Source organism: Rhinolophus sinicus, chromosome 12 (genome assembly GCF_057876585.1).
Source record: "Rhinolophus sinicus isolate RSI-liver-muscle chromosome 12, RSI-T2T, whole genome shotgun sequence".
NCBI lineage: Eukaryota > Metazoa > Chordata > Mammalia > Chiroptera > Rhinolophidae > Rhinolophus > Rhinolophus sinicus.
Window position 1 is genome coordinate 13,468,072 of NC_142512.1, and position 25,469 is coordinate 13,493,540.

General features: G+C 45.8%; 2 protein-coding genes across 15 annotated transcripts in view; one reads left to right on the plus strand and one right to left on the minus strand.

Moving 5' to 3' along the window:
* The window catches only part of MYH10 (myosin heavy chain 10), a 133,848-nt gene extending 126,064 nt beyond the window's left edge, over positions 1–7,784 (plus strand). For all 9 annotated transcript variants that reach the window (XM_074320490.2, XM_074320489.2, XM_019745120.3 and 6 more), the window contains 6 exons: positions 1,171–1,259; positions 2,109–2,232; positions 2,312–2,520; positions 3,817–3,925; positions 5,025–5,197; positions 6,144–7,784. In XM_074320490.2, the coding sequence (XP_074176591.1) occupies positions 1,171–1,259; positions 2,109–2,232; positions 2,312–2,520; positions 3,817–3,925; positions 5,025–5,197; positions 6,144–6,288 (849 nt within the window). In that variant the 3' untranslated portion in view covers positions 6,289–7,784. The remainder of the gene's footprint in view (positions 1–1,170; positions 1,260–2,108; positions 2,233–2,311; positions 2,521–3,816; positions 3,926–5,024; positions 5,198–6,143) is intronic.
* Positions 7,785–14,918: 7,134 nt separating this feature from the next.
* Positions 14,919–25,469, minus strand: part of NDEL1 (nudE neurodevelopment protein 1 like 1) — a 48,488-nt gene continuing 37,937 nt past the window's right edge. For 3 of the 6 annotated variants that reach the window (XM_074320843.2, XM_019745164.3, XM_074320842.2), the window contains exons 8-10: positions 22,065–22,216; positions 19,028–19,062; positions 14,919–15,879 (exon numbers count right to left, since the gene is read on the minus strand). In XM_074320843.2, the coding sequence (XP_074176944.1) occupies positions 15,872–15,879; positions 19,028–19,062; positions 22,065–22,216 (195 nt within the window). In that variant the 3' untranslated portion in view covers positions 14,919–15,871. The remainder of the gene's footprint in view (positions 15,880–19,027; positions 19,063–22,064; positions 22,217–25,469) is intronic. The other 3 variants (XM_019745163.3, XM_019745160.3, XM_019745161.3) reach the window with 1 other exon arrangement.

The window sequence follows — 25,469 nt, forward strand, 5'->3', positions numbered from 1 at the left end:
TGGTAGAGCGAATGCTTACAGTGGTTCATTAGTCAGAGGCCCAGAGTATTCTGCCTGTAGCCATCACATCCTGGACTTGGGCCCTGCCCCAGGTATTAGGATTCTGTTTGCTAGAACCCAGGCCTTCGGAGGGCCTGCATCCTGCACTAATTTAAGAGGCAGCTGCATGCGCAGACCACACAGACGAACTCCTTTTATGCAGCCCTGCTCCTCAAGCATCTGAAGTTGTACTCTTGCCAAATATGGCATCTTTTGGAAGGGACAGCTGGTGGGAAGAGGTCCTGGACGGGGAGGGAGTCAGAACGCTGAGTTTCTGCTATTGACAGACCTTGAGACTTTGGACAAGTCACTTCATCCATGTGGGCCTCAGTTTCCTCATCCATAAAATAAGGGAGATGGTGCCGCTCTCAAGATCTGAGAATATGATCTTAGTCTTTACCCAGTCTTTGGGGTGAGAAATGCACCCTGACTCCTGCCTGTGGAAAAGCAGCCTTCAGGCAGTTCTTCCTCCAGAGGGCTGGCAGGCACAGGGCTGTCCCTTGCCCTGCTCAGCTCTCTGAGAGCCACCTGCAGAGCCCCCTGACGGGCCAGGGCCCCCATCTCCTTCAGAAAGAGGCCCTGCTCACCGCAGAGGCCCAGCTCTGTGAGCCTGAGGTCACACTCCACCCATGGGAGCTGTGATCTTCACTGTATGCACAACTACCTTAGTTTCTGGTGCCTTGATACGACTCACTAGTCTATCTAGCTAATGTACTTGACCTCCAAACTGTAGTACTTGTACATGTGATGGATACTTCAAGTCCATGAATTGGTATAGTTTTGGGTTTGCATGAAGCTTGTGCTCAGTTTATGATAAAGAAACACCAGCTTTCTAAGGAGGGCAGGAATATAGCTACTGCTTAAATTAGAAGGGCTAGCCGAGCCCTTACATGGACTAGGACTTCCCTCTGTGGACATTTTTGTGTAAGGATGTTGACAGGGCACATCACCCGGCTGACCTGCACCCAAATAGGTTCTCTTCAGCAGCCCTGCCAGCTCCATTTCTCAGATCTAACTGCCATCGGAGGCACACAGGGAGCAAGGCGGCTCCAGCCTACAGGCCTTGTCAGATTGCACATTTGAGGAAAACCGTTAACTGCCAGAGCTTAATCACGGTCTAAACTTATTTAGGAACTTGCCTCATCTGAGCGAGCCCGCCGACACGCCGAGCAGGAGAGAGATGAGCTGGCTGATGAGATCGCCAACAGCGCCTCTGGCAAGTGAGTCTCCTGGCAGCTGGTGGGAAGGGGCTGGCATCGAGATCAGTGGCGGCCCCACCGGTCCTCCTGGGCACCTGTGGTCCATTCCCCTTGGGCTTGCCTGCTGCACTGAGAAGGCCGTGGGCGTTTGGCACATAGGAGTTAGTAGTTGGTTTGCTCGTCTGTTCTAAGTCTGGAAAGATGAGCACAAGAGGCTGAGCTGCAGGACCCAGGCAGGGCACGCCTTGTGCCAGCCATGCCCACAGTAGGTGTGAAGGAAACACACTCAGAACCAACCTCGTTTCCACAGACGGCACAGCCTTGCAGCGCAAGTCTTCACTGTCAAGTTCAGTAAGTCTGGCAGGTGGATTCCTTAGACTTACATTTCTCTGAATGCATTTTTTATTAAAAGTCATCTTTTTTCCCAATTAAGTTGCTTTCTCCATTTAATTACTGTACTGAGGGTTCACCACGGTCATTTTCTAGCCTGCCGTGATGAGGAGTTGGCATTTGATCTCATGCACTGGAAAACCAGTGTAGGAGCTAGGGAATGCCAGGACTTTTTTGTACTTTGGAAAGCTGACGCTGTCTGTGGAGAACAGATGGAGAGGCAGCAGGGAGGCGAGCTGAAAGTCCCACACAGTGGCCCAGGCACGAGATGACGGGGCCTGGATGAGGGCGGCAGGCATGGGGAGTGGGTGGTGTGTTTGGAAGTGTGGTCAATAGGACCTGATGGACTGGGCGATGGGGAAAGGGGACAGACATCAAGAATGGTGCTCAGTTTCAGCAGTGGGGGGTGGAGCGCTCCCTGGGTCTCCCCAGTGTGTGGAGCCCAGACCGAGCCGTCACCTCCTCCCCGCGCTCCACCAGGTCTGCGCTGCTGGATGAGAAGCGGCGCCTGGAGGCCCGAATCGCACAGCTGGAGGAGGAGCTGGAGGAGGAGCAGAGCAACATGGAACTGCTCAACGACCGCTTCCGCAAGACCACGCTGCAGGTGGCCCACACGGTGGCCGTCACCCAGGGAGGGCTGCGCCGCCCTCCTGCACGGGAGGCTAACCCCATCTCTCCTCCAGGTGGACACGCTGAACACTGAGCTTGCGGCCGAGCGCAGCGCTGCCCAGAAGAGCGACAATGCGCGCCAGCAGTTGGAGCGGCAGAACAAGGAGCTGAAGGCCAAGCTGCAGGAGCTAGAGGGTGCTGTCAAGTCCAAGTTCAAGGCCACCATCTCGGCCCTGGAAGCCAAGATTGGGCAGCTGGAGGAGCAGCTTGAGCAGGAAGCCAAGTAAGAGGTTTTTGCTGCAGTAAACCAAAAGTTAGAGCGTCTCTGCTACAGACCAGGTCCAGGCCCAGCCTGTGAGCCAAACAAGAGACAAAACAGACACTTGCCCTGGGGAAGTCCCATGGCAGGGGGAAGAGATGACAAGACCAGGTCACTAGAGTGAGAGAGAGGATGTGAGCCCTCAGGGAAGGCTGGGCTCACCTGTCAGCTCTTCTAGGATTCAGCTGACCATGCTGTGCCCCATGATTTTCTAGGTGCCGTAGTTTACGTCTTTACCCAAAGTTGATTTCCCACGTTGGTGGCATCACGTGAGATGGTACAATTTGTTGGCAGAGAAGAAAGGCAGTGACAAAAACAAAAGCTTTTCTTCTCCCCTAGGAAGTGACTGTTGAACAGTTTCCATTGTTTTAGTAAACCATTCTGAATTTATGAGGAATCGCCCAGTACAGCTTTTGATGGGCATTTACAGAATTATTAGACCTTCACATTCACCCTCTTACTGCAGAGCTTGGGGCCCAGAAATGCAGGGCCTGTGCTCAGAGCCCAGCATCCGTACTTCCCACTCCACTCTTTCAAGGCCACTGCTCTCAGATTAAACAGTTACGGGTTTATTTGTCGTTTGCTGTAATTACCATGACTCGCCCTTTCAGCTAACCCCTTCGCCATCCATTTTTGCATAACATTTGTCAAGGAACAAAAGAACTTTTTCTGTTTTGAATGGAGTTCACCGAATCAGTTAGCTCTCCTACAAAGGGACAATACAATGTAGGCCTGTCTGGAAACGTGATTTGTTTGACTTCTAACTAAAGTGACAGTGGGAGTTTTATTTTCAGTGTTAACGGCTAGAGCCCCTGGCATCATAGTAGGTGGTCAGGTGATTAGAAGGATCACTTAATAAATTGGGTCTTTTTATTTTGTTTTCCAGGCTAAAAAGTTAGGTGATGAGAGTAACTTAAGTTTCTGGCTTCAAAAAGTCTGAGTCAATATAAGTGACAGGTAGCTTGTATATAAGTAACATTTGATCTTGAGAAGATCACTGAGTAAAGTGATTAATATCTGCATGTGAAGGAATAATACACTTTTTCTGCCTGTCGGTATTAGAAGACATTACAGGCCGTCCATGTTGTACCAGAGGGAAAAGTTTCTGGGTCGTATTAATCATGATATCTGGTCCGAGAGGTCCTGCAAAGCATCCAATGTATGTCATCTTCCAGAGGAAAGGGATTTTTAAAAATATTTTCCCCATTCAAACTATCATTTCAAAAATTACAAAGACTGACGTATTGATCATTTTCATAGGGAACGAGCAGCGGCCAACAAACTGGTCCGACGTACCGAGAAGAAGCTGAAAGAAATCTTCATGCAGGTGGAAGATGAACGTCGACACGCAGATCAGTATAAGGAGCAGGTGAGGGGTGCGCGAGAGCACATTGGGGGGGCTTTGCCGTGCGAGGCCTGAACTGAATCTTAAACTTACCATGTTTTCTGCACTAGAATGGACACTGCGAGTGCAGAGTTTTCTGCCGCGTTGTCACTTAGCTTCACTCATTGTCCTCTCTTGAATGCCTTGACTGGTTCCTAGGCATGCGCAGTTGGCAGTCACTGTATATTGGCGGGATGGAGGGGTGCCTGCAGGATGTTGAACAGAAAGACAAATGTACTGCATGCAGCACCCGGGTGGCCTTCCTTGTCTGCATCCAGGCATTTCAAGGGAATGTTCTAATAGCACTGGGCCGGTCTTCATGGAGGACAGTGTGGGTAGCGGTGCTCTCTCTCCACCTCACTCCTCACTGTGATGAGACTTGCGCTGCAGACACTGGGAGAACAGGTAGACGGAGCTGAGGAGTCTGTGCCTTTGGCCCAAGTCCTACCCTTTTCTTCCCCTGCTCCAGTCAGGCAGCCCGGCCTTCCCTTGCCACCCCCACTCTCTGGGCCTAATAGTACCCAGGGCAGTTCTGAGTGGGCGTGAGCTGGACCCGCAGGACACTGGCCAGTCTCTGTATGGCTCAGGAGTGAATGGTCATGTTAGGTCTTCCAGAGTGGTTTGGACTGGAATCAGAATATAACATCTGAAACGCCCATATTGAAAGGAGGTGTAATAATAAATATACCATCTCCTGGGGTTGGAGAGCGTCCACATCGCTGGCTCTTCTGTATTTTGCAGAAACAGCAAATTCCCTTTCACAATCCCATACAGTCAACTCATGTGAGGATACTAAACTGTCATTTTCTGCAAAAAACTCATAGAGATGGAAAATAGGGTTCTAAGTTTTTAAAAATTTCCTTTAGCATAGTTTGCTCTGTAGACACTTCCTTTGCTGAGAATAGCAGGCCAATCAAAAGGCTTTAGACCAGCCTCCAGTCTTGTGTGTGTTTAAGTGCACACACGCGTGTACGTGTGCTCACGTGGCTGACAGGGCAGAGCTGTGCTCACACACTCAGGATGTGGCAACACTGAATTTGGGTTCATCAGTTTGATATGACTTGGTTCGTGTGACTTCCCCAAGATGGAGAAGGCCAATGCCAGGATGAAGCAGCTGAAACGGCAGCTGGAGGAAGCAGAAGAAGAAGCTACACGTGCCAATGCCTCTCGGCGAAAGCTCCAGCGGGAACTGGACGATGCCACGGAGGCCAACGAGGGCCTGAGCCGTGAGGTCAGCACCCTGAAGAACCGGCTGAGGTGAGCGGCCGGGCTTGTGTGCGAGGCGCGGCTCCGGTGTCTGCCCACCGCCTGCAAACACAGCCCAGTTTGTAGGCTTAGGGATTGACTTCTCGGAGGCGATTTACTCAGACTCATGTACAGTTACTCATCTTGCTCTTGAATCCCTTCCCGTTGACCCTTTCAGGATTCCTGACCTTTAGTATTTAGTAGTCCTTGAGGAGAAAAGAGGAGCAGGCCGTTTACTGGTGGACCATCTGAATACACAGCACAAGGCCTGAGAGCCAGGTCAGGTGTCTGTCCACGCTCAGACGTCCACCGGGAGGAAAGGTCCCAGCCTCTGTTAAAAAGCAGGGTAGGAGCTCCTCGCGGGACCTGGCGCCATCAGCCCTCCTCCCGTTACCTGTGATGTGCACAAGGGCCAGGGCAGACCCTGGGCAAGCTAAAGCCAAACTTCTTTCTCCCCGAGAAGAGGTTAGTACAGGTGTTGACAAACTGTGGCCCGTGGCCAAATTCTGACGTGCCCTGCTTTGTACAGCCAGTGAGCTAAGAATGGGTTTTACATTTATAAAGGGTTAGGAAAAAAATTAAAAATAAGACTGTGCAACAGAGACCTCACTGGCCCACAAAGCCTAAATAAAGTATCTACTGTCTGCCCATTACAGACATGCTGGCCCGAGGTAGCAGGGAGAACGTCGCCTGAGTCCATCTCCCTCCTCACTGTTTCTGTCACAGCCAGCCAAGCTGGACCAGGCATCCCCGCCTCTCGTACACACTGTTGGCCAGGACGGTACCCCATAGGCGGGGGCGTGGGAGAGGTGGAAAAGCCCAGAGCCTTTCCTGTTCGTGCCCACCCACCCCAGGTCCTGTGTCCTGAGGAAGGGGTGGAAGTTTCAAGACTGAACAACTTGACAGCCACACGATTTTGTGTATTTGCTCACGTGTGTCTACCTTCTGCTCTCCCCAGGCGAGGCGGCCCAATCAGCTTCTCTTCGAGCCGATCTGGCCGGCGCCAGCTACACATCGAAGGGGCTTCCCTGGAGCTGTCAGATGATGACACCGAAAGTAAGACCAGTGATGTCAATGAGACACAGCCGCCCCAGTCAGAGTAGAGTCACAGGAAGCCAGTGGAGGCGACACCGTGGGACATGCAGGAACTCACCCGGCGCCAGCCCGCCTTGGGCCTCCTCCAGATCTAGGAAATTGGCAAGCTACAGGATTCCTTACTGAAAGATCAACTGTGTCTTAAGGCTTTCCAGCCTACACATACTGTATCCTGCTTCTTCAGATTTAGGTACAATTGCTCCCCTTTTTATATATATACACAAAACATGCACATATTAAACAGATTGTTTCATCACTGCATCTATTTTCCATATATTCATCAAGAGACCATTTTATAATACATGTTAAGAAGAGAACCCTTTTTCAAACAAACTCCAGACCCTGTTGCCAGTCGCTGGGTTATTGGGGCAGCCCCGCGGTTGCCCGTTCGCTCTGCATGCTCTCTGTCGTACAGACAGGTAACTTAGCTCTGTGTTCATGTGGCCCCCGACTCCTCGGCCACATCAAGTCTCTTAGAACATTGTGGAACTAAACTGCACTTGTATCTCTCATTTCCTTCGAATAATGATCAACACTATTTCAGTGAGCAAACTGTGAAAGGGGCTTTGGAAAGATTAGGAGGGGTGGGTTGGATTGGGGGAAGTAGCATCCATGTGGGGTTACCATGCCCATCTCCCTCGAGTTGGTGGTGTCCCCGCATCTCTTCATGTGAACTGTCCTTGGCCAGGGCTGGTCTGTGCATAGAAAGGATAGTGGCCATGATGCAGCTGAGGCCCTGGGTGGCAGCAGTCACAGCACGCTGACTTTCGGATGGTGTCCGACGCCTCACTTCGGGAGCGAGCAGCTGCGGCTCCTAAGCACGAGTTACTGGAAGGCCCTCCCTCGCCAGCCAGGCTTTCATTCTGACCTTGCAAATTCAGCCGCTGCTTTGAGCCCAAAATGGGAAGATTGGTTTTGTGTCCGAGACTTGTTCCAAGTTTGTCGATGAGGTTTACAGAACCTCGAGAACAGATGCCATCTGCCTGAATGCTGACACGCCAGTGGATGTGACTCCTTTTTCATTTTTCCTTATCCTCTCCCCTTGGACAGTGTTACAGTGAACACTTAGCATTCTGGGTTTGGTTGGTAGTTAAGCAAACTGACATTACAGAAAGTGCCTTAGACACTACAGTACTAAGACAATGTTAAATATATTATTTGCCTCTGTAACAATTTAATGTATTAAGTTTTGACTGTGCTTCATATCATGTACCTCTCTAGTCAAAATGGTATTATAAACATTCAGTGACAATGAATCAGTGTTAATTATAAATCCCTGATCCTCTGCAACGTGCTTGAAAACACAAACCTTTTGGGTTAAAAGCTTTAACATCTGTTAGGAAGAATTTGTCGTGTGGGTTTGGAATCTTTGGTTTTACCCCTTTGTGAATTGAATTGTACTGGCTGTTGACCACCAGACACCTGACTGCAAATATCTTTTCTTGTATTCCCATATTTCTAGACAATGATTTTTGTAAGACAATAAATTTATTCATTATAGATATTTACGCCTCCTGCTCTATTTACTTGGAGGAAAAAGCACCCGTTAAGAATAAACAGACCTCAATAAACAAGAATAATCATGTGAACATGGAATCTGTCTTCTCACCTTCTGTTCTCGATTTCCCATCTGTGATCTGATTGGAGGTTAGGAGCTACAAAGACTTCAAATGCTGACAGTCAGACCCACTTTTTCTGAGGGTGCTGTGCTCCCAGAAAGTGTCAGGTGACAGGCTGAGTCTCTAGGCAGTCTTGGCTACAAATCTTATTCTCACCAGTGGCCTCTCTGTAGATGGATGCACTGGGAAGGAAAGGGCCACTGGGACTCCAGACCCGACTGTTAATGGTAAAGGGAGCAATTCAGGGCTGCAGAATGAAGCCATTAGGAGGGTTTCGGTCACGAACCAATTGAGCTATTTACTGGATTAGAGTATTTGAAGAGACCCAAGAAGTTTCAGACAGCATTTTTAGGCAGGGTAGGCACTGAAAATGATTTGGGGAGGATTCAGTGGTAAGACCCAAAGGCAGCCCCTCCAGTGTGGGCCAATTCAGACAGGCTGGAAAGAAGAAACAGGAGCACAAAATCGTGTAGAGAATGCTGGGTTTTTATTCCATATTAGGTTAGACTGGTTCTGGTGGTATAAGATATATGCTCAGGCTTCTTGGTGGTATTGGGAATGTAAAAAGTGGACAAAAGTGCTCCTTTTGTGCTGTTACTACTACCGTGTTTCCCCAAAAATAAGACCTAGCCGGACAATCAGCTCTCTTGCGTCTTTTGGAGCAAAAATTAATATAAGACCCGGTCTTATTTTACTATAAGACCAAGTCTTATATAAAACTGGGTGTATAATACAATATGATATATAATATATATAATATAATAATATAATATAATATAATAATATAAAATACCCGGTCTTATATAAGATGTTGGTTCGTGACCGAAACCCTCCTAACGGCTTCATTAATTTTTGCTCCAAAAGACGCATTAGAGCTGATTGTCGGGCTGAGTCTTATTTTCGGGGAAACACAGTATGAAAGAAAAAAGTTGAGTTGCAGTTACTGTGTTTCATAGGTCTTCTCACCCTTGCATTCAGTATCTTAGGCTGGGTGTTTGTGGAATCCAGAGGCTGATTTTTCTCCCAAAGTAAGGCTACTTCCCACCTGGCTAGTTGAGCTGGTGTTAACGTCACTTACCCTACTACTCAGCCTATCAGGAGAAACACGTAATCTACACAGACTGATTCCAGTTCCTGATTCCAGAGATGCTAAGTAGAAGGAACCTTTCTTTACTAAACAAACCACCACTTTGTAGTCTGAGGAAAAGGGAGTTCATAAAGCCTTTGTCGGGCATTTAAAGCACAAGGAAGACAGTTTATGGGAGCTGGGCTTTTGAGTGTCAGACTCAGAGAGGTGGGCAAGCTTCCACCCAGCAAGAGTGTGGTTTCATCATGAAGAGGAATTCAGGCAAGACTTGGAAAAGCCTTATCCTTTGTTGAGATAAAGTTCAAATGCAATGAGACTCGGGGGCGGGGAGGGTGTTAACTCAGAGCTGCCATGCTAACTAAATGCTGTCTGCCCATGCCACATCCCAGGCACTGCTTTTTTTAATGCATACCCTCCAGGGAATTATTTTAAATTGCTTCAGTAGGGATAACACACCTATTATTCCTAGCCAGACTGGCTTGAGGGAATACTTCTGAAACCTTGATGTCAGGAAGACTCTAGAGCCCTGTCACATTTCCTTTCTGTCACCAATTTTCTCCATCCCTGGAAACCTTAGCGAAGATGAAGTGTGAGCCAGAAGACCAAATTGTTCTCACAGCCAGTCGGCCCTTTGGCTCTGGGTACACTGACCCCAGGACCCCTTCCTGCTGAAACCAGTGTTGCTGGGACACAGACGTGTTTGTGTCAAGGCTGGGAAAGAAAAGAGTTCCAAGTTGTCAAACTAGGAGGAACCACCACTTCCTTTCCCACCCGCACCGACCTTAAAAAAAAAAAGGAAGAAAAGCCAAAACAGGCCATAGGCTGAAATCTTTAGAAAGTGGAAAGGATGGCTCCTCCCCCTAGTTCCAGGCAGGTCTGAGTGAAGCCTGTGGCTGAGCCCCAAGAGGAGTTCCCATCCACAAAGCTTCCCAATCACTCTGGGAGGGACGAACTCTATACCAAATTCTGAGCATTTGCTAGAAAGCTATGTCCTGTGCCAGCTGTCAGGTCCAGACAGAGCAGTCCACGTCCTTGTGTGGACTCGTGTCATTTGAGAACCTAGCAAATCGTGAAGTGTCTCATACGCTTGTCGTGGAACTACCAATAAGGGTATATTGACATGATGCCAGTTTTCAAAAACAATGTTAACTGTACTTACAGGGCCTGTGTACCATATGCAAAAAGTGTGACCATGTCCTTCAACCCTTACCGAGACTAGAAATTCATGTTTGATTCGTTACAACACAAAGATCTATTTTTTCAAAGAAGCCCAATAACAGATTCTATCCCTGCTGACAGCATGTCACAAAATCTCGTTCGAGATGTAAAGTGACATAATCTGACTATTCATTTCAGAGTCTGACAAACATCCAAGCAGAGCACGGCCTCCTTCAAAGACCCATAGGGCATAGGTTTCTAAGACACCCGTGTTCTCACCTGTATAAACACATGCATCTCACAATGCCGCCAGCAGGTGGCAGCTGTGATGTGGTTGTCACGGCCCGCCTCCTGGTGAGGTCAGTAAAGCCCAGCATCAGATCATACAGAATGGGGATCAGCTGCTTAGAACAAAATTCTGGAACAACAGAATATGCTTTTCAGAAACGCTGCATCACCAACGCTCACCTTGCCACAGAGGATGACATTGCTTGCGAAAACAGATAAGGACAACTCTGGGTCAAAACATGGTTCAGAAAGAATCACAAACGTGAAGTTTTAAGAAATCTCACATTTTCCTTTTTGTATATGACTTAATTGTGATGTAATGAAAATCTGTCTAAAGATATCTAAAAGAGCTCTTTCAATAAATACAAAAAGTCTAAATAATAAGCATATTCATAGTTCTAATCAGCACATTTTTCTTACTGGTTCACAAAATAAAGGTGTGTCTTATAATTGCTATTATTTGAGAGTCTAGGAAATACAGTACTCTCCTCACTAGGCTGGTGCTGGGTGGAACCTCAGAGAAGCTGAATTTTAAAACTTCTCCAAGCGTGACTGAGCTGCTCACCCAGTAGTCAGGGAGCCTCTGCCTTGTGCTAACAAATCTCGGAGATTCTCAGCACAGGCCTTCAGGCTAACTCGGGTAACGAAAAAAAAATAAATCAGTCTCATTACTTCAGTCAATTTTTAAAACATGAATTTGGGCAACTTGATAGAAAAAATTAGAACCACAAAGTAGTAAACGATTCGTATCTTTTTAATTTCAATTCTGATTTTTTTAATAAAGCTTCAATTAGCACGTTCATCTATTTTGTGTCCTTTTCCCATCAGTCATTTGCATTCCCATGTCCACATGTCCGCACATAGGTTTCAATGGCTCTACGGTGTCCTATTCAGCTGATAAGTCATCCTGACCATTCCCCCCATCAGACACTTATCACTACTGAGACTGACTGACCTTGTTCTTACTACCACGGATATTATCCCAAAGGTAGAAAAAGTTGTATAGTTTATCACGTTGTTAGACTGATTCAAGATTTACAGAGAATAATTTAGTGACACCTATAATGTAAAAGTACCTATTCCCCTAAATTCTAGGTAACGGGGATTTGCTAATTGTTTTTCCTAGTTAAAACAACCATTTTTTAAACCAAAAAAGTGTTTCTTAGCTCCAGCTCCGTCACCTACTGACAGGGAGCAGTAGAGCGCTGAGCTAATTCAGACACCACTCACCTGACTGTCTACCCAAGTGTGTGCCAGAAGACCCCCTGCCAGGCCTACCAGCCCAGTGCCCTCTCAGGCCTCCACCTGCAAATCATGATCTAGGCAGCAGCTCCGTGTTGTAATGGGGCAGTGGTCCAATTTGATACCTGATTACAAACACCACACAAATGAACAAGTTACATTTTTGTTCTGTTTGCATCATGTTTCCCTTGGTAAAGTCTTCCGAGTTGACAAGAAACTAACACCACTATGGGTGCAGACATAGCAGGACACAGCATGACTCCATATCATAACCCACATGGCACACACCCATTTGGTCCCCCAAAACCAGCACTATACGCTTTGTTCTGTTTTCACACTTGCCTCTTCACATGTGCTATCTTATAAAGGAAATCTGTTATATTAATACTTACTCAAGACTATTTTTTTCTTAACATTTAAAAAAGGGCCACTGTATCCCTATAGATCATACTTTTAATCGTCATAGGACCAGTTTTCAGATAAGATGCTTTAAGTCATAGGAAGATGATTTACAAAGATGCCGCCTCCCCTGCTCGCATTTTTAGGAAAGAATGAAGTAACACGTCTAAATTTAAAGGGCAAGCCAGTGTTCTCAATTTGTTTCCACCTTTAGGGCAGATGGAGGGAGAAAAACAATCCTTGAAGTAAAAGCTGGAATGAGGAAAAGGCTAATCTTAGCCTCTTGTAGGCAAACAGCGAAAACAACTGACGGCTCGGACCCAGCCCCCTTTCTGGCCTGTCCCCACCAGCGGCCGCCCTGGCTGTTCTCAGCTGTAGGCAGGCAGGACAGATCCGGCTACAGATGCTGCCTTCAGCTGTGGCTCCACCCCAGGACACCACGCCTTCCCCAGAGGTGCCAGCTTCCATCTTGGCTCTCAGAAGATGCCAATGGCACCTCTGGGACAACTAAGAGGAGCACAATCAACATTCAACAAGCACAGGACTGCAAGAGGAGGATGAACCATATTCCTCCTGCTGCAAACGTTGTGCCAGCCCCACAGCTCGTCATTTCCAAGCGTCCAAAATCAGCTCATCTCCTGAGGCACAGAGTAAAGGCCAGCAGGGCCTCATGTTTGCAAAGGTGGCGAGTATAGCAGAAAAGGACACTGAGCTCATTTCCAGTCCTGGCTTTTCTGTGAACCAGCTGTGTGAGTTCAGGCCAGTCACTTCCACTCTGGGTCCACCTTCCCGTGAACTGAGGTAACACCAGCTCATCCTACTCTCAGGTCACCTATGTCTACCTCTTACGTGCCTCACTTGTGATTCAACATCCCAAGTGGCTCCTAACTGAGTCGGTGGGGTACAGTTTCCGACCACTCTGGGCTGAAAGGAAGTGGAGCAGTTGTTCTTCTGATGCTGGACGACATGTCAGGAGCAAAGGATGGGACTGGATCACGGGGAGATGAACATATCTGGAGGTAAGAGGCCTCATCACCTAGAAGACTCGCCCCCTCCCTGCAGCGGAGACCACCACGTGCGCCCAGCTCCGGGGACGGATCACTCCTGAAGGTTTCAGTGAGAGCCAGGCAGTGGGGCATGGGGCAGCCCTAGGAAGGAAACCAACTCAGAGGCAGGTGGCTGGCACGCAGTCTTTAGCTAGATGGGCAAACAGTATGTATGGCAGCTTTCATGCCAGGTAGCAAATGCCCTATCTAAGCAAGTACAAAGAAACATCTTGAACCAAATAATCCAACCAGAAAGCTAAAAATGAGGCCAGGGGAGCCAACCAGCTTCCTCCTGGGGCCATATGCCAAGGGCTGCTGCAGCTATAAACGAAAACAGTATGTGGGGGTCTCATCCTGAAGGGACTGGAAGTAAGCCCAGCAGCATACTTCTGCCCTTTCATGGACCTGGCCTGTGGTCCCCTGGCCCCAAAAGTGGTGCTGTCCTATGAATGACACGTGGGACCCTGCAGCCAGGGACTTCCCCCTGCCATCATCTGACTGAAAAACAATTAACAGAACCATCTGGATGAGCTGATCCCAAGGGTGTTCAGCTGGGAAGGAGCTGAGACATCACCGGGGAACCAGGGACAAGGATTCAGGACTCCAGAACTCATCCCTGCTTTAACCGGAGTAGCTCTACTTGTTAGGTGTTAGACGGAGGGTTCCTGCATAAACAGAGGGGTCTGCTAAATGTTTAAGCCTCTGATCTAATCCACTCTTTTCAGTGATGGTTGGGAAAGAAGCTGGCAGTTGCTGTCCATCAGTGAGGACTTGACGTTTTCTTTTCAACTGCTCAAGCCAGCACGAGGGGGCACAGCACACACATCGCTGCCGGCATCTCGGTGTCAGCTTACGACAACATTTCTAGGAATAACTAATAGAAGCTATTCCTGCCGTGTATTAACAGACAGAAGAAACTTCTGAAAATGTAAACTACTTAGTTTCTTATCTACTTAGGCATTTGATTCACTTAAAGTTTGAAAACTACACACTATACTGTTTCTGATCTTTGTTATAAGCAGTGTTTATACCTGATACATTCATACAGACTCTGTTTACATGTTTCTCAAGTCCAGTCATTGTCTTGCTACCAAACATCTGGCACTTTCTCTCACTTGCCAATGTCAATCTGAGAAATGAGAAGCCCAGACCCGAGTAACCACTAATCCCAGAACACCAGCACATGTCACGCAAGGTAGCACAGCTGGAGGACCAGCTCCTGGATCCATCATGGTCACCCCATGTAACAAGCTGCCTCCCTCAAAGTTCCGGTCCTTCCCGATTTGCACAAGGGGCCTGGGCCGTTCTCAGGCTGCTCCTGGAAATCGCAGCGAAGAGAAACCAGCACTGAGAACCAGCATGCGAACGTCCACGCGGTGTGTCAGACATCTCTTGATGCCTGAATTGTCTCTGCCCCATCCCACAGCTGCTGCCCACCTACATGTCGCATGTGAGAGCAGGAGTGACATCTGCATCTGGCTTTGTCACTCCAGCTTTTCGGCAGGAACCCAATAAAGCAAACTTGATACTTTTTTTTGTGAAATTTATTGTTTCCACATTAAAAGATTTTTTTGAGGGGAAGTATTTTCTTTTCTTTTAAGCCACATGATGATCCTATACAGCTGCCCCGAGTAGGGCACCATCGTAAGTCATTAACATGCCAGATGAGTTCTGAATAAATAAAAGCTACAAAGCCCAAGTTATATACAAATATCTTAGGCAATAATGTTTACAAACCTATGTACAAGAAAACAAATGTAAACAGTAAATGCAGCATGAGAGTAATCAGAGGATGCACAGGGACAGCCACTTGGGGTCAATCTGCTCCCCCCCAGGAGCCGGCACCAGCCAGGCCCTCGAATCAGGCCTTCACCCTTCCTAACAAAACTGGACAGGCCCTCAGAAGACAAAACAAAAAAAGCTGAAGATGTCATTTAACTGAAGGACCAGAAAGCTGGCGAGGAGGTTGCCGCAGCCTCCACCCCTAGTCTGAGGCACAGGGAGGAGACGACACAGAGACACAGCCCTGTGTGGATGCAGGCCCCTGAGGCGCCTGCCATCCGGGGCTCAGACGGGCATTCCGCTGCTCTGGGGGGCGTCAAGGGAATCCTAACTGCCAAAGTGAAATCAGCAGGTGCAGAAACTGTTCCCTAATTCAGTGAGCTTCCTGACTCTCTGCCAGCAACAGGCCCAAACTGTGAGGGGTGGACTTGGGCGACACATGATCACGAGCGCTGCAGATGCCTGGTGGCGGCTCAGGAGGGCACACGTCGACCTGATTTGGGAGAACTTCTAGAAGATTTGCAGTGTCCTAAATACAACTAAATCCTATCAGTACAGCAGGGTAGGGGCTATGAGGCAGGTGTGATGAATGGGTACTTCTGCATCCAGTGACCAAGTAATACACGTATCACCTTGTGACCCACAAAAGTGCAATCATGTGAAACCAACGGCACTACGGCAAAAAGAGAAAATAGCCGGTATTGATATCGCGCAGAGTCCTGGGGCTGGGCAGGGCCCAGCAGCCACCACGGCATGCAGCCTGCCCTCTGCCAGCCACGGAGAGGCAGCCAGAGGGGCACGGGCTGGGCCCAGGCACCGAAGGGTGAGGCGTGGGTGTCCTGGGCTGTTGGAGGAGGGCGAGCCCCCACCTGGAAGCCGGGCACTCACACACTGAGAGGCAGCATACCCGGAGCGGACGACGGGCGCGAGGAGCCCAGACCAGGAGGCGGCGGCGCTGGGTCAAAGCCGTTTACTGCCCTGTGGGGTGACCAGGGCAGAGAAGGGGAGGAGAAAGAGAAAGAGAGATTGTCATTTAAAACCAATAAACACAACAGCAGGAAATTCATTTGCTCTCTCAAACTATTCCTCTTCCTGGCCCACAATACAGTCCTGACCGTGCAGGGAGACTGGCTGCCTAGAAAGCATCAGCTGTTTAGACTTGAGAATTCAGTGGTGCTGGGTGATGACACTAAGTGCTCCCTTCTCGGCACCGTCATCACACTGGCCGCTGCAGCCACAGCTCGGATTTTTCCCCACAGAGCAGGTCTACATGTCTGCCAACAGGGAACTAACTAACTAAATACTGGTACAACTAAACAATGAAACATATACAACCATTAAGAACACATTCCACAGGCTTTAACAGCATGTAAAAATATTCAGAATGTAATTAATGCTAGGTAGAAAAAGAAGGTTACAAACTGTGTATGTTCAATGAAGTGAAGAAAAAAAAGTAAGTAGTAGATTCTAGACTTTAGCCCCTTCTACAGATAGACATTACTATCTATGTAGCTAAATCTAGAATGTGCAGGGATACACATACACATAGACACACGCATATAAAGTCACACACATTGCAGAAGGAAAATTTAACAATAGTTACTTTTCTTCCCTCTGGCTTATGGGTAAATTTGATTTACTACATTATACTTTTTTGTTTTCTAAATCCCCTACAATATACATGAGTATCTTAATGAGGGGGGGAAAGTAACTTTAATTGTTAAGCAAGCAAAGCTGGATGGGTAGGCTTCTGCGCAGACTCCTGAGCAAGCAGCCCAGCCCAGCGCAAGGGCCTAAAGCAGGACCCAGCACCCGCGGCCAGTGATGAGGAGCAGCCCACCCCGCCCCACCCCACCCACCCCACCCCACCCCACCCGGCAGCGCAGCCACAGGAAGCAGTGAGGAAATGAGTACACGACCTGGAACCTCTCTCAGGAAGCCACTTCAGCCTTTCCATTCTGAAGAACTTCCTGGGAAAATCTGTCCCACTAGCTATTTGGGAGATGCAGCCAACTGCAAGGGGCCACACCTGGCCACCTGTCCCCCCAACTCACTCATCAGAGGGCCCAGGGAGTGTAGCATAGACTCATGGAGAAAGGTTCTCTTACAAAAAGTGCAGACACACATGCCCCACAAAGATAACTGTTTCGTACGCTGAAGAGGTGAGTGCAATCTCAGAGACGCAGGCATGCAGCGAGGCTTGACAAATGACCCGACTACTTTGAAGAAACAGAGTTAATGCCTGAAGAAACCTCATAGATCTCGAGTTTGAAACCAAGCTACCCACACATAAGCCAAGAGCTATAGGAGGGGCTCTGACATATGTAATTTCTCCCCGCTGTACATTTTCCTACCTCAGTGAAGCACACCCCAGATATTCCCTTTCCTTTGGGGGGCTGATATTTGAGCCCCATCACATTTGAAACCTTCAAATCATCCCTCCCTATTCTGCCAAGGCTATATGCCTGTGCCGCCTCGGAGGGCAGGAGCCACAGCCTGCTGCCACTGCAGCCCTCACATAAGCCCCGTCTGTCATTTGTCTGACTCGTCCCAGAGCCTCAACGCCTCCTTCCCCTAAAACCTCAGGGAGAACTAGGCAGGCCTCACAAACCTCAGCTTTAAACATGTGCACATCACATTCCCGGCCTCACAGGGCAGGGCAGGGCAGCTGTACTACAGACAGCCCACAAAATTCGGCAGATGGGAGGCCGGATGGCTCAGTTGGTTAGAGCGCGAGCTCTTAACAGCTGGGTTACCAGTTCGATTCCCACATGGGCCAGTGAGCTGCACCCTCCACAACTAGACTGAAGGACAACGACTTAAAGCTGATGGGCCCTGGAGAAACACACTGTTCTCCAATATTCCCCAATAAAAAATTAAAAATAAAAAGAAACTAAGTAATTTCAACTGCTAGGGTCTCACCTAGCACCTCTCTTCTTCAAGATGTGGGAAGTAAAAGACCAGAAAGAGGAAGGAGAAAGCTGACCCTAGAGGCAGGACTGTGAGACTGGTAAGGTCCCTTCCAGGACCTGCAAAATTGTGCAAAGGGAAGAGGTTTCCAAGAGAAGAAACACCTCCATACTCACTACATTCGGTTTCAGGGAGCAGCTAAAGAGCTGCAGGGAAATGTCCTAGAGGACAACACAGGACTGGTGAGAGAGAATGGAAGGGATGGAGATATAGATCTGGGAATTATCTATGTAAAAAAGGCTCCAGAAACTATGAAATTTCATGGCCTTACCACCAAAATCTACTTCAAGAGTCTGAAAAATAGAGAATCCAGCTGAGAAAAGGAACTAAGATCAGTTTTAAAATGGCAACAGAAGTGAAAAGGGGCAAAGAACCAGGGCATGTTTAGAAGCTAGTCAGCAGGACAATAAATTGAACACAACAGAGATAAAGTATGGACACTAAATCCATCAAAGTACCAAAGGATTTACATGAGAAGGCAGTAAAAAAAAAAGTATACGTGAGAAGGCAGTAAAAAAAAAGGACGAGAGTGGACTAGAGCTAATTCAGGAGAACAGGCAGACGTACTCCAGACCCCCGTCTCCCTAAGATGGGTAAATGGAATCTCAGAGCAGCTACAGCCCTCGGCCCAGGCTCTGCAAACTGAAATGTACCTTCCTGAAAAGTAAGGCAGATCCGATCTGTACACATCCCCACCTACTATTCCAATGTCCTTTGGGAAACAAGAGCTAGAGCCGAGGGGAGAATCCCCGCACCGCAAGGCTCCGTAATCATTAGTGCCTGCTTTGAGAAAACGAGACACATGGGTAACAAGAATCCCAGTCCCACAAAGACAGTCAAATGTGGTCCCAGGGCCTGTCCGTGACCCTTGACCTCCCCAGGCTCCTGATATCATCACTACAGCTCCTGCCCCTACATCAGCAGCGCCATCAGGCAGGCCTGCTCTGCACAACTGCCCAGGACCACCACAATTCATTTGTTTTTATTTTGCACAGCTGAAACAGTCAAGTCAAACAGGAACTTGAAAGCTCACTCATGGGTGGTAAGTTGGTTAAAGCAGAGTCAGCCCCATGCAGTTAGTAAAACCAGTTTGTTAATGTATCTTCCACCACACTGGGAAAGAATGAAAAAGAGCACAGCAAACAAATTCAGTTACCCATGAACAACGTGGGAAATATGACTTTTTCTTGCCTAATAAAAAAAAGGAAAAAACATTAAACAGCAATACAAGTACTAATTTACACATTGTGCCCTAAAATTAGACTCTGCCCACCTACCTACATGCAGCTCAACAATCAGACTGGCTTACAAAATTAGAGTGATACATAAGAAACTAAATAAAAGCTGCAGAGAAAAGGAATGTTTTGGAGAGAACTGGAGTGACTGTATTGCACGTGAATGTGTATCCTTTTAGATGAGTAGCACGAAGGCCTAGTAGTGGTTGGAGGAGACAGAGCAACACCTGAGACGCAGGCCCAGCAAGTCATATTTTAGGAGCTAGCAGAGGTGATCACAGACTAGATAAAATCCTGATTCCAAGAAGCCTTCAAATAACCAGAACTTAAAGAATATTTTCAAATCCCATAAAGAAATACATAATAAGGTATATTGTTTTAGGTATTAAGGCCTCATTGCATCTGAAGATTTTGAGGGTGGTGGGAGGGCTAGGTACATACATGTACATTCACACATATGCACACGCACACAAACGGACTCTTTCCCAAAAAACAATGCTCCTATAGGTCTCTAGGAGCGCTAGTAAAACTATAGTGACAGTGCTACCTACACCGTTTTTAGGAGTGAGAGGTCAGGCAGGCACATTCTAGAGCCAAAGACTTTTTTAAATAAAGTTTTTTTTCTCATACTGAAATTACAAGCTATACTTCTAAAAGAACTGGCATTTCTACCCTTAACCTGCCAAATTTAATAATGGAGCTGGGAGTTGGGATATTCCCCCCTTCCTTTTGCAGCTGGTACGTGCCACCATGGTTTTTATCTAGTCAGTAGGTTTGCAGGAAGAAAGGCCAGAAGTAAAAAGCCAGGCAGGCCAGCCGGAAGCCAGAATCAAAGCAAAGCAGCAAGAAAGTAAGGACACAGCAAACCCCATGGAAGAGTTACCCTCAGGAATATGGTTAACTAGACAAACGCAACTCAAGCAGAAGGTTAATATTTGTGTGTATATACAATCCATTTATCATATAAACTAAACACTTGAGGAAAGACCAGCCCACAAAAGCATATTTAATTCTTAACAGAAACAGTACAATTTTTTAATTGTACTATTTAAGCCAAAACTAAGTATCATTTGGAACTGTTTCCACTGGGAAGCACAACTACCTCGAGGTTCAGCTCAGGAAACACAGCCTACACCTGCACCCAGGACGCCCCTCGGGGTCAGGGGTCTCCCTGACAGCGCCCAAGGCCCACTGCTGGTTCCGGATTACTCTGAATCCCCCGCCTCTCAGGATGGTTTCACCTCTGGGCTATGACTGCCCTGGTGCCCCCTGGTGCCCCGATGCTCTGCGTCGAGTCAAGTGGAAGCCAGTCTCTAAGGCAGACAGGAGCAGCGAGCCTGAACTGACCACGTTCCCCCTCCCTCATCGTGACTGTTTCCAGGACTCTCTACATGCAAAGCCATCTGTCTGACCTGTCCATTTCTGGTTCATGCCTCCTCTCACGTCGTAAGGTGCCCAAGGCAAGAAATATGATTCCAGATAAAGACTAATAACTACTAGTGCAGGTAACTACAAGTTGCAGGAAAAAATAATTAGGCACTGTTTCCAACACTCAGGAAGACTACCCCTAAACTGTCCCTGTATTGTTTGGGGTAAATGGCAACTCTCATGTCAAATTCCTAACTATTTATTGCATTTACCATTATAGTATAAAAATGAGCAATCATCAAGGTTGCCTGAAACTCCTAAACCTGAGGAAAATTAATTTTATATTTACTCCCCCTGAGGAACCCCAATGGTTAGAATAAAGTTCTGATTCATACTCTGACATTTTAGAATGTGCTCCTTAATGAAACACGTATACTTCAAGGTAGAATTCTCTAATGGGAGAGAACCCAGGACACTCCACTCCACTCCACAAGGGTGGCCAGCAGGAAGCTTCCTAGAGTGCACTGTGTACCAACTCGGGACCTCCATAAATGTGCCACAGTTACTGACGAAAGCAGAACCTATACAAGAAATTGTGAACATTTCTAGAGTTGTTATCTGTGTGCCTTTCACACACAGGAATGAACAGCCTCTATGACTGAAAGCAGACAGTGGCAAGAGACCATGGTGCCTGAGCTGCTGTTCCAACAACAGCCACCTTAGGTAACACTGTCAGCATCCGCAGGACCACAGGTCTTGTTCCCTCGTTATCTAAATTAAGGCACACCCATAGAAGAGCATAACCATGCAATGTTTTATTTTTTTAAATTGAGGTAGAACGGTATGTACTGACATGAAAAGAGACTGGCAATATTAAGTCACGATAGGCACGTTGCAGAACAATCTTTAAGGTATAATCCCATCGATTTTTAAAAGCATATAGAAGATACATAAAAATGATTTTACATGCCTGAGAATAAATGTTACAATGCAAAAATAATGTGAAAAGAAAACATTTACTTTTTCCTTTACAAACTTCTGTATCACCTGAAATATTTTTGCATTAAGGATGTATCACTGCTTCAATCTTAAAAGTCAATTTCTTAAATTCTCAATTCCCCAAACACCATCTTCACATCATACAAAACTTGTGTCTTCTAAACTATATTTGAACCAGTGGTTTTATATTTTTCTAAAATCTTCAGACGGGTTTGTTGCCGAGTTTGCACATATACTTGATTATAATGTTCTCTTCTATGCTTAAAAATACTTGCCAGGAAAGTCTACTAGCCTGTAAGTACCTTGAGAACAAGGACCACATCACAGGCATCTTTAATCCCCAGGGCCTGCCTAGCACTGCTGCCTTTCACAAGTCTGCTTCCCAAGACAGAGCTTCAAAGTCTGAGTTCCCAGGGCAACAGACTCCATGGGGACTAGATGGCAACAACAAATTTCATGTACCCTGAGATTTGAATGATGACAGGCTTCACGTAGATTTATCAAACTGAGTTTACCTTTTCAAAGCTTGAATAAGCTCCCTTAATAATGTACAACTTTACTACTCGATTATTTAAAATTTCCAAAACTTACCCTTTGTCGAAGAAAGACGTATGTCCTGATCTAGAGAACTTTGTGCCGTTGCTATTCATCACCCCACAGTTAACATTCCCTGAAATATAGGATTTTCGTGATGCTTGGTCCTTTGCGAAATTCCTGCAAGCTGCTAACTTGGATTCTAAAGCCTACAAAAGGAAGAAGGAATGATCTGGTTGTCAAAACAGTCGCTGCACATAAAAATTTGCATTTCAAACCATTTCTATTTCAAGACTCAAACCTTATTCTTTCAGTTGATGATGGTGGTTACTTAAGCCATAATCAATCACCTTTCTAACAGAAAGAGAAAATGTTTATGCTGACTCCCTTTCTAATGAGCTCAGAATATTTTACTTATTCCTCTCAGTATTACTGAGGGATACAGATGTAATCCTCACCCACAACTAAGAAAAATGTGGCACAATCAGAGATGGATCCCAGGTCTTTTGATCCCATCCATTATTTCTTTCTAAATTGTGGGCTGTTAGTTGGCTAATTAGGGGTGGGTGTGGCTGTGTGTGGGTGTATTTTGGGAGCAAGCACTATAAAGAATGCAAAAACATCATCACTTGAGAATTTTTTTTAAAGCAGCTCCTTATTTCCATAGAACTTCAGTTTAGTTATTTCTACTGCGTGGGAATGAGTATGAGAGCATTTACAACATCTCACATGAAGTTAAAAGCTATTCTATTTCTTAGAACACAATGTAAATGTCTAACTGATACCCTTTGTCTATAATTAAATAATTCACCTGAAAATGACACCAGCCCTTTAGCATTTACCTCTAAATTGGGTGCCCTTCTTAGCACCTGTCACCACGACACCTGGCCAGTGCCAGGCTCTACAAACGGCCGAGGTGAAAAGAACAGGAGTCCCTCATCTATTTCCATCACACACACATACCACCAGTTCTCCCTCTCCCATAAACACTTTGACCCCTCTCGCCACCAAAAAAGGAGACAAAACAATAGTCCATTCTTATTATCCATGACACCAAGAGAATTAGGAATGCATAAAGTATCCACAAATAACATATTCACTGAGAATCCTCTCCCCATAATTTCAATCAGAGCCGTTAAGAAACAGCAACAAAAACAGACAAACTTCTTTCTCTTCTCCTTTCCTACAATAACAAAAGTACCTAGTAAACAACCTAGTAAAATAACAACAGAAAGAAAAAAGGTAACGACCTTGTAGGATAAGCTTGAAGTAAGCATTTGAGCAACATGTTAAATACACACATACACAGTAAAAACTGAGAGCCATTAATTTCCTGTATTCCAGACACTCATTCATTCATTCAAATATGTGCTGAGCATCTACCATAGAGCAGGCACAAGCTGTGTCTGAGACATCGGGGAGACAGACATCCAAGTACAAGTACTAGGTCTGGCACTCGAGGGAAAAGAATGGCCTAGAAATCAAGATTTAAAAGATATCTACACCAGATAGTAGACAAAATCATGGTTGTGAATAAAAAGATCAGAAACCTAAGGACAGAGCAATGAATAACATCAACAATGAAAGGGTGGGCAGATGATAACCCAACAAAATGACAAAGAGGAATGGGTAGGAAGGTGGGAAGCAGACATGACACAGCATCAAAGAAGCAAAGCAAAGAAGGCATTCCAGAAAAAAAAAAACATCAGTGTTGAATGTTTCAAGTAAAATAAGGACAGAAAAGTGTCCATTGGATTTGACAGCACTAAGATCATCAATGAGCAATTTTAGTGAAGTGAGCAGGGAACAGAGCCCATAACAGGATGTCTCGGGAGTGTGTATGCAGTCCAAAGTGCTAACAATAAATGCAGACACGCTTTCAAAAAGCTTGGTTGTGAAGGGAAGAAAGAAATAGGATGATGGCTAAAGAGAAATTTAGGGTAAAAGGAAAGAATAGCTGCTTTTATTTTTGCTTTATAAAGTAAAAAAAAAAAGTGTGCATATAACATGTAATACATAAATATTAACATATAGGGAGTAAAAAAATGGAGAAGATACAGGAGACATGAAGCTGAGAAGGCTGGAAGGAATGGGATCCAAAGCACAGAGGAACAAAATTAGCCATGGCAGGAATATGACACTTCAACAACTGAAATAAAAAGGAAGAATGGCTATAAACAGGGGTAATAATAGGAAAGTAATAAAAGGAAAAAAACACAAAATTTTTAATCAGCTGGCCTTGATTTCTCAGTAGAAGAGGATACAAGAGGGCGGACAAGGCTTCCAAGTAGTTCGAGTCAAAATAGTGCAAAGAAATAGAAAATAAAATATTCACAAAAGCACGCAGGAGTGGCAGACCCCAGCAGACCAACAGTTTTGATGACACCTTGGAAATCAGACTGTCAGCTAAATAGGTAAACCATGCAAGGACTCCAAGCTCAACTTTCATGCACCATTTCTGAATAAATTACATAAGGTAGTAAAGCAAAACAAACAAGAACAAAGATGACAAGCAGGGGTCCAGAAACGGGCAGAACTAATCCACGAATATATAAGCAATTCAAGGGTGACAGCGGCACAGCAGCGCTAAATGTACATAGAGCTTTCGGTAAAGAGAGTGAATCAGAAGCTGGAAGCTATGAGATATTGCGAAGAAAGAGTGTATTTCTTCTACCACAAGGAAAAAGGGTAATTAGAAATGCTAGGAAAAAAGAAAAAGACATACACATCAGCTCTGACACGAATATGACAAAAACAATATGATTTTGAGTAAATGGTAAAGAACAAAATCCTTGAACCATCTGTTGAATAGCACAAATAAAATGACCCCAAAGGCCAGCTCCTCCTCTATAATTACATAGTAATATGTATGTGGACATAATATTATAGATGCTCTTGACTAATTTTCAATTTTCAGAACCAACCAAAAGAGAGTTCAAGAAGGGACAGAGAGAGAGACACACAATAAAGAATTAAGATATAATATAGTAAATTCAGAAATAGAGGATTTGTATTTAAAATTACAACAAGAACTAACAAGAACAAAAAATAAAAAATTGGGAGGCTGTAAATTAAATTCCTCATTTTTTTGCTTAAAGTTGGTAAGTCAAGATACAAAAAAATAAACACATTATTTCAAGTTATAGATGTAAACACCATAACGCTTAGAACAAATGGGATAAAAAATGGCTATCTTAAGAGTGAGGAAAAAGTAAGTACTGTATGAATGACTTGTGCACACTACATTTTATAGTAACTTTTAAACGCAGATTTAGAGTTAATCTGGTGGTTAAAAATAATTTTATGAGTCAGAAAAGATAAACATACAACCTTGTGTCTTGGCCTCTTATTTCTTCTACGTATAAAGTATAATGCAAATACTTTTTTCAGAAAGTTATCTCAAAAAATTAAGTGAATGGGTGGTGGACAGAGGGAAGTTTTAAGAGTAGATTACTGAAGAGA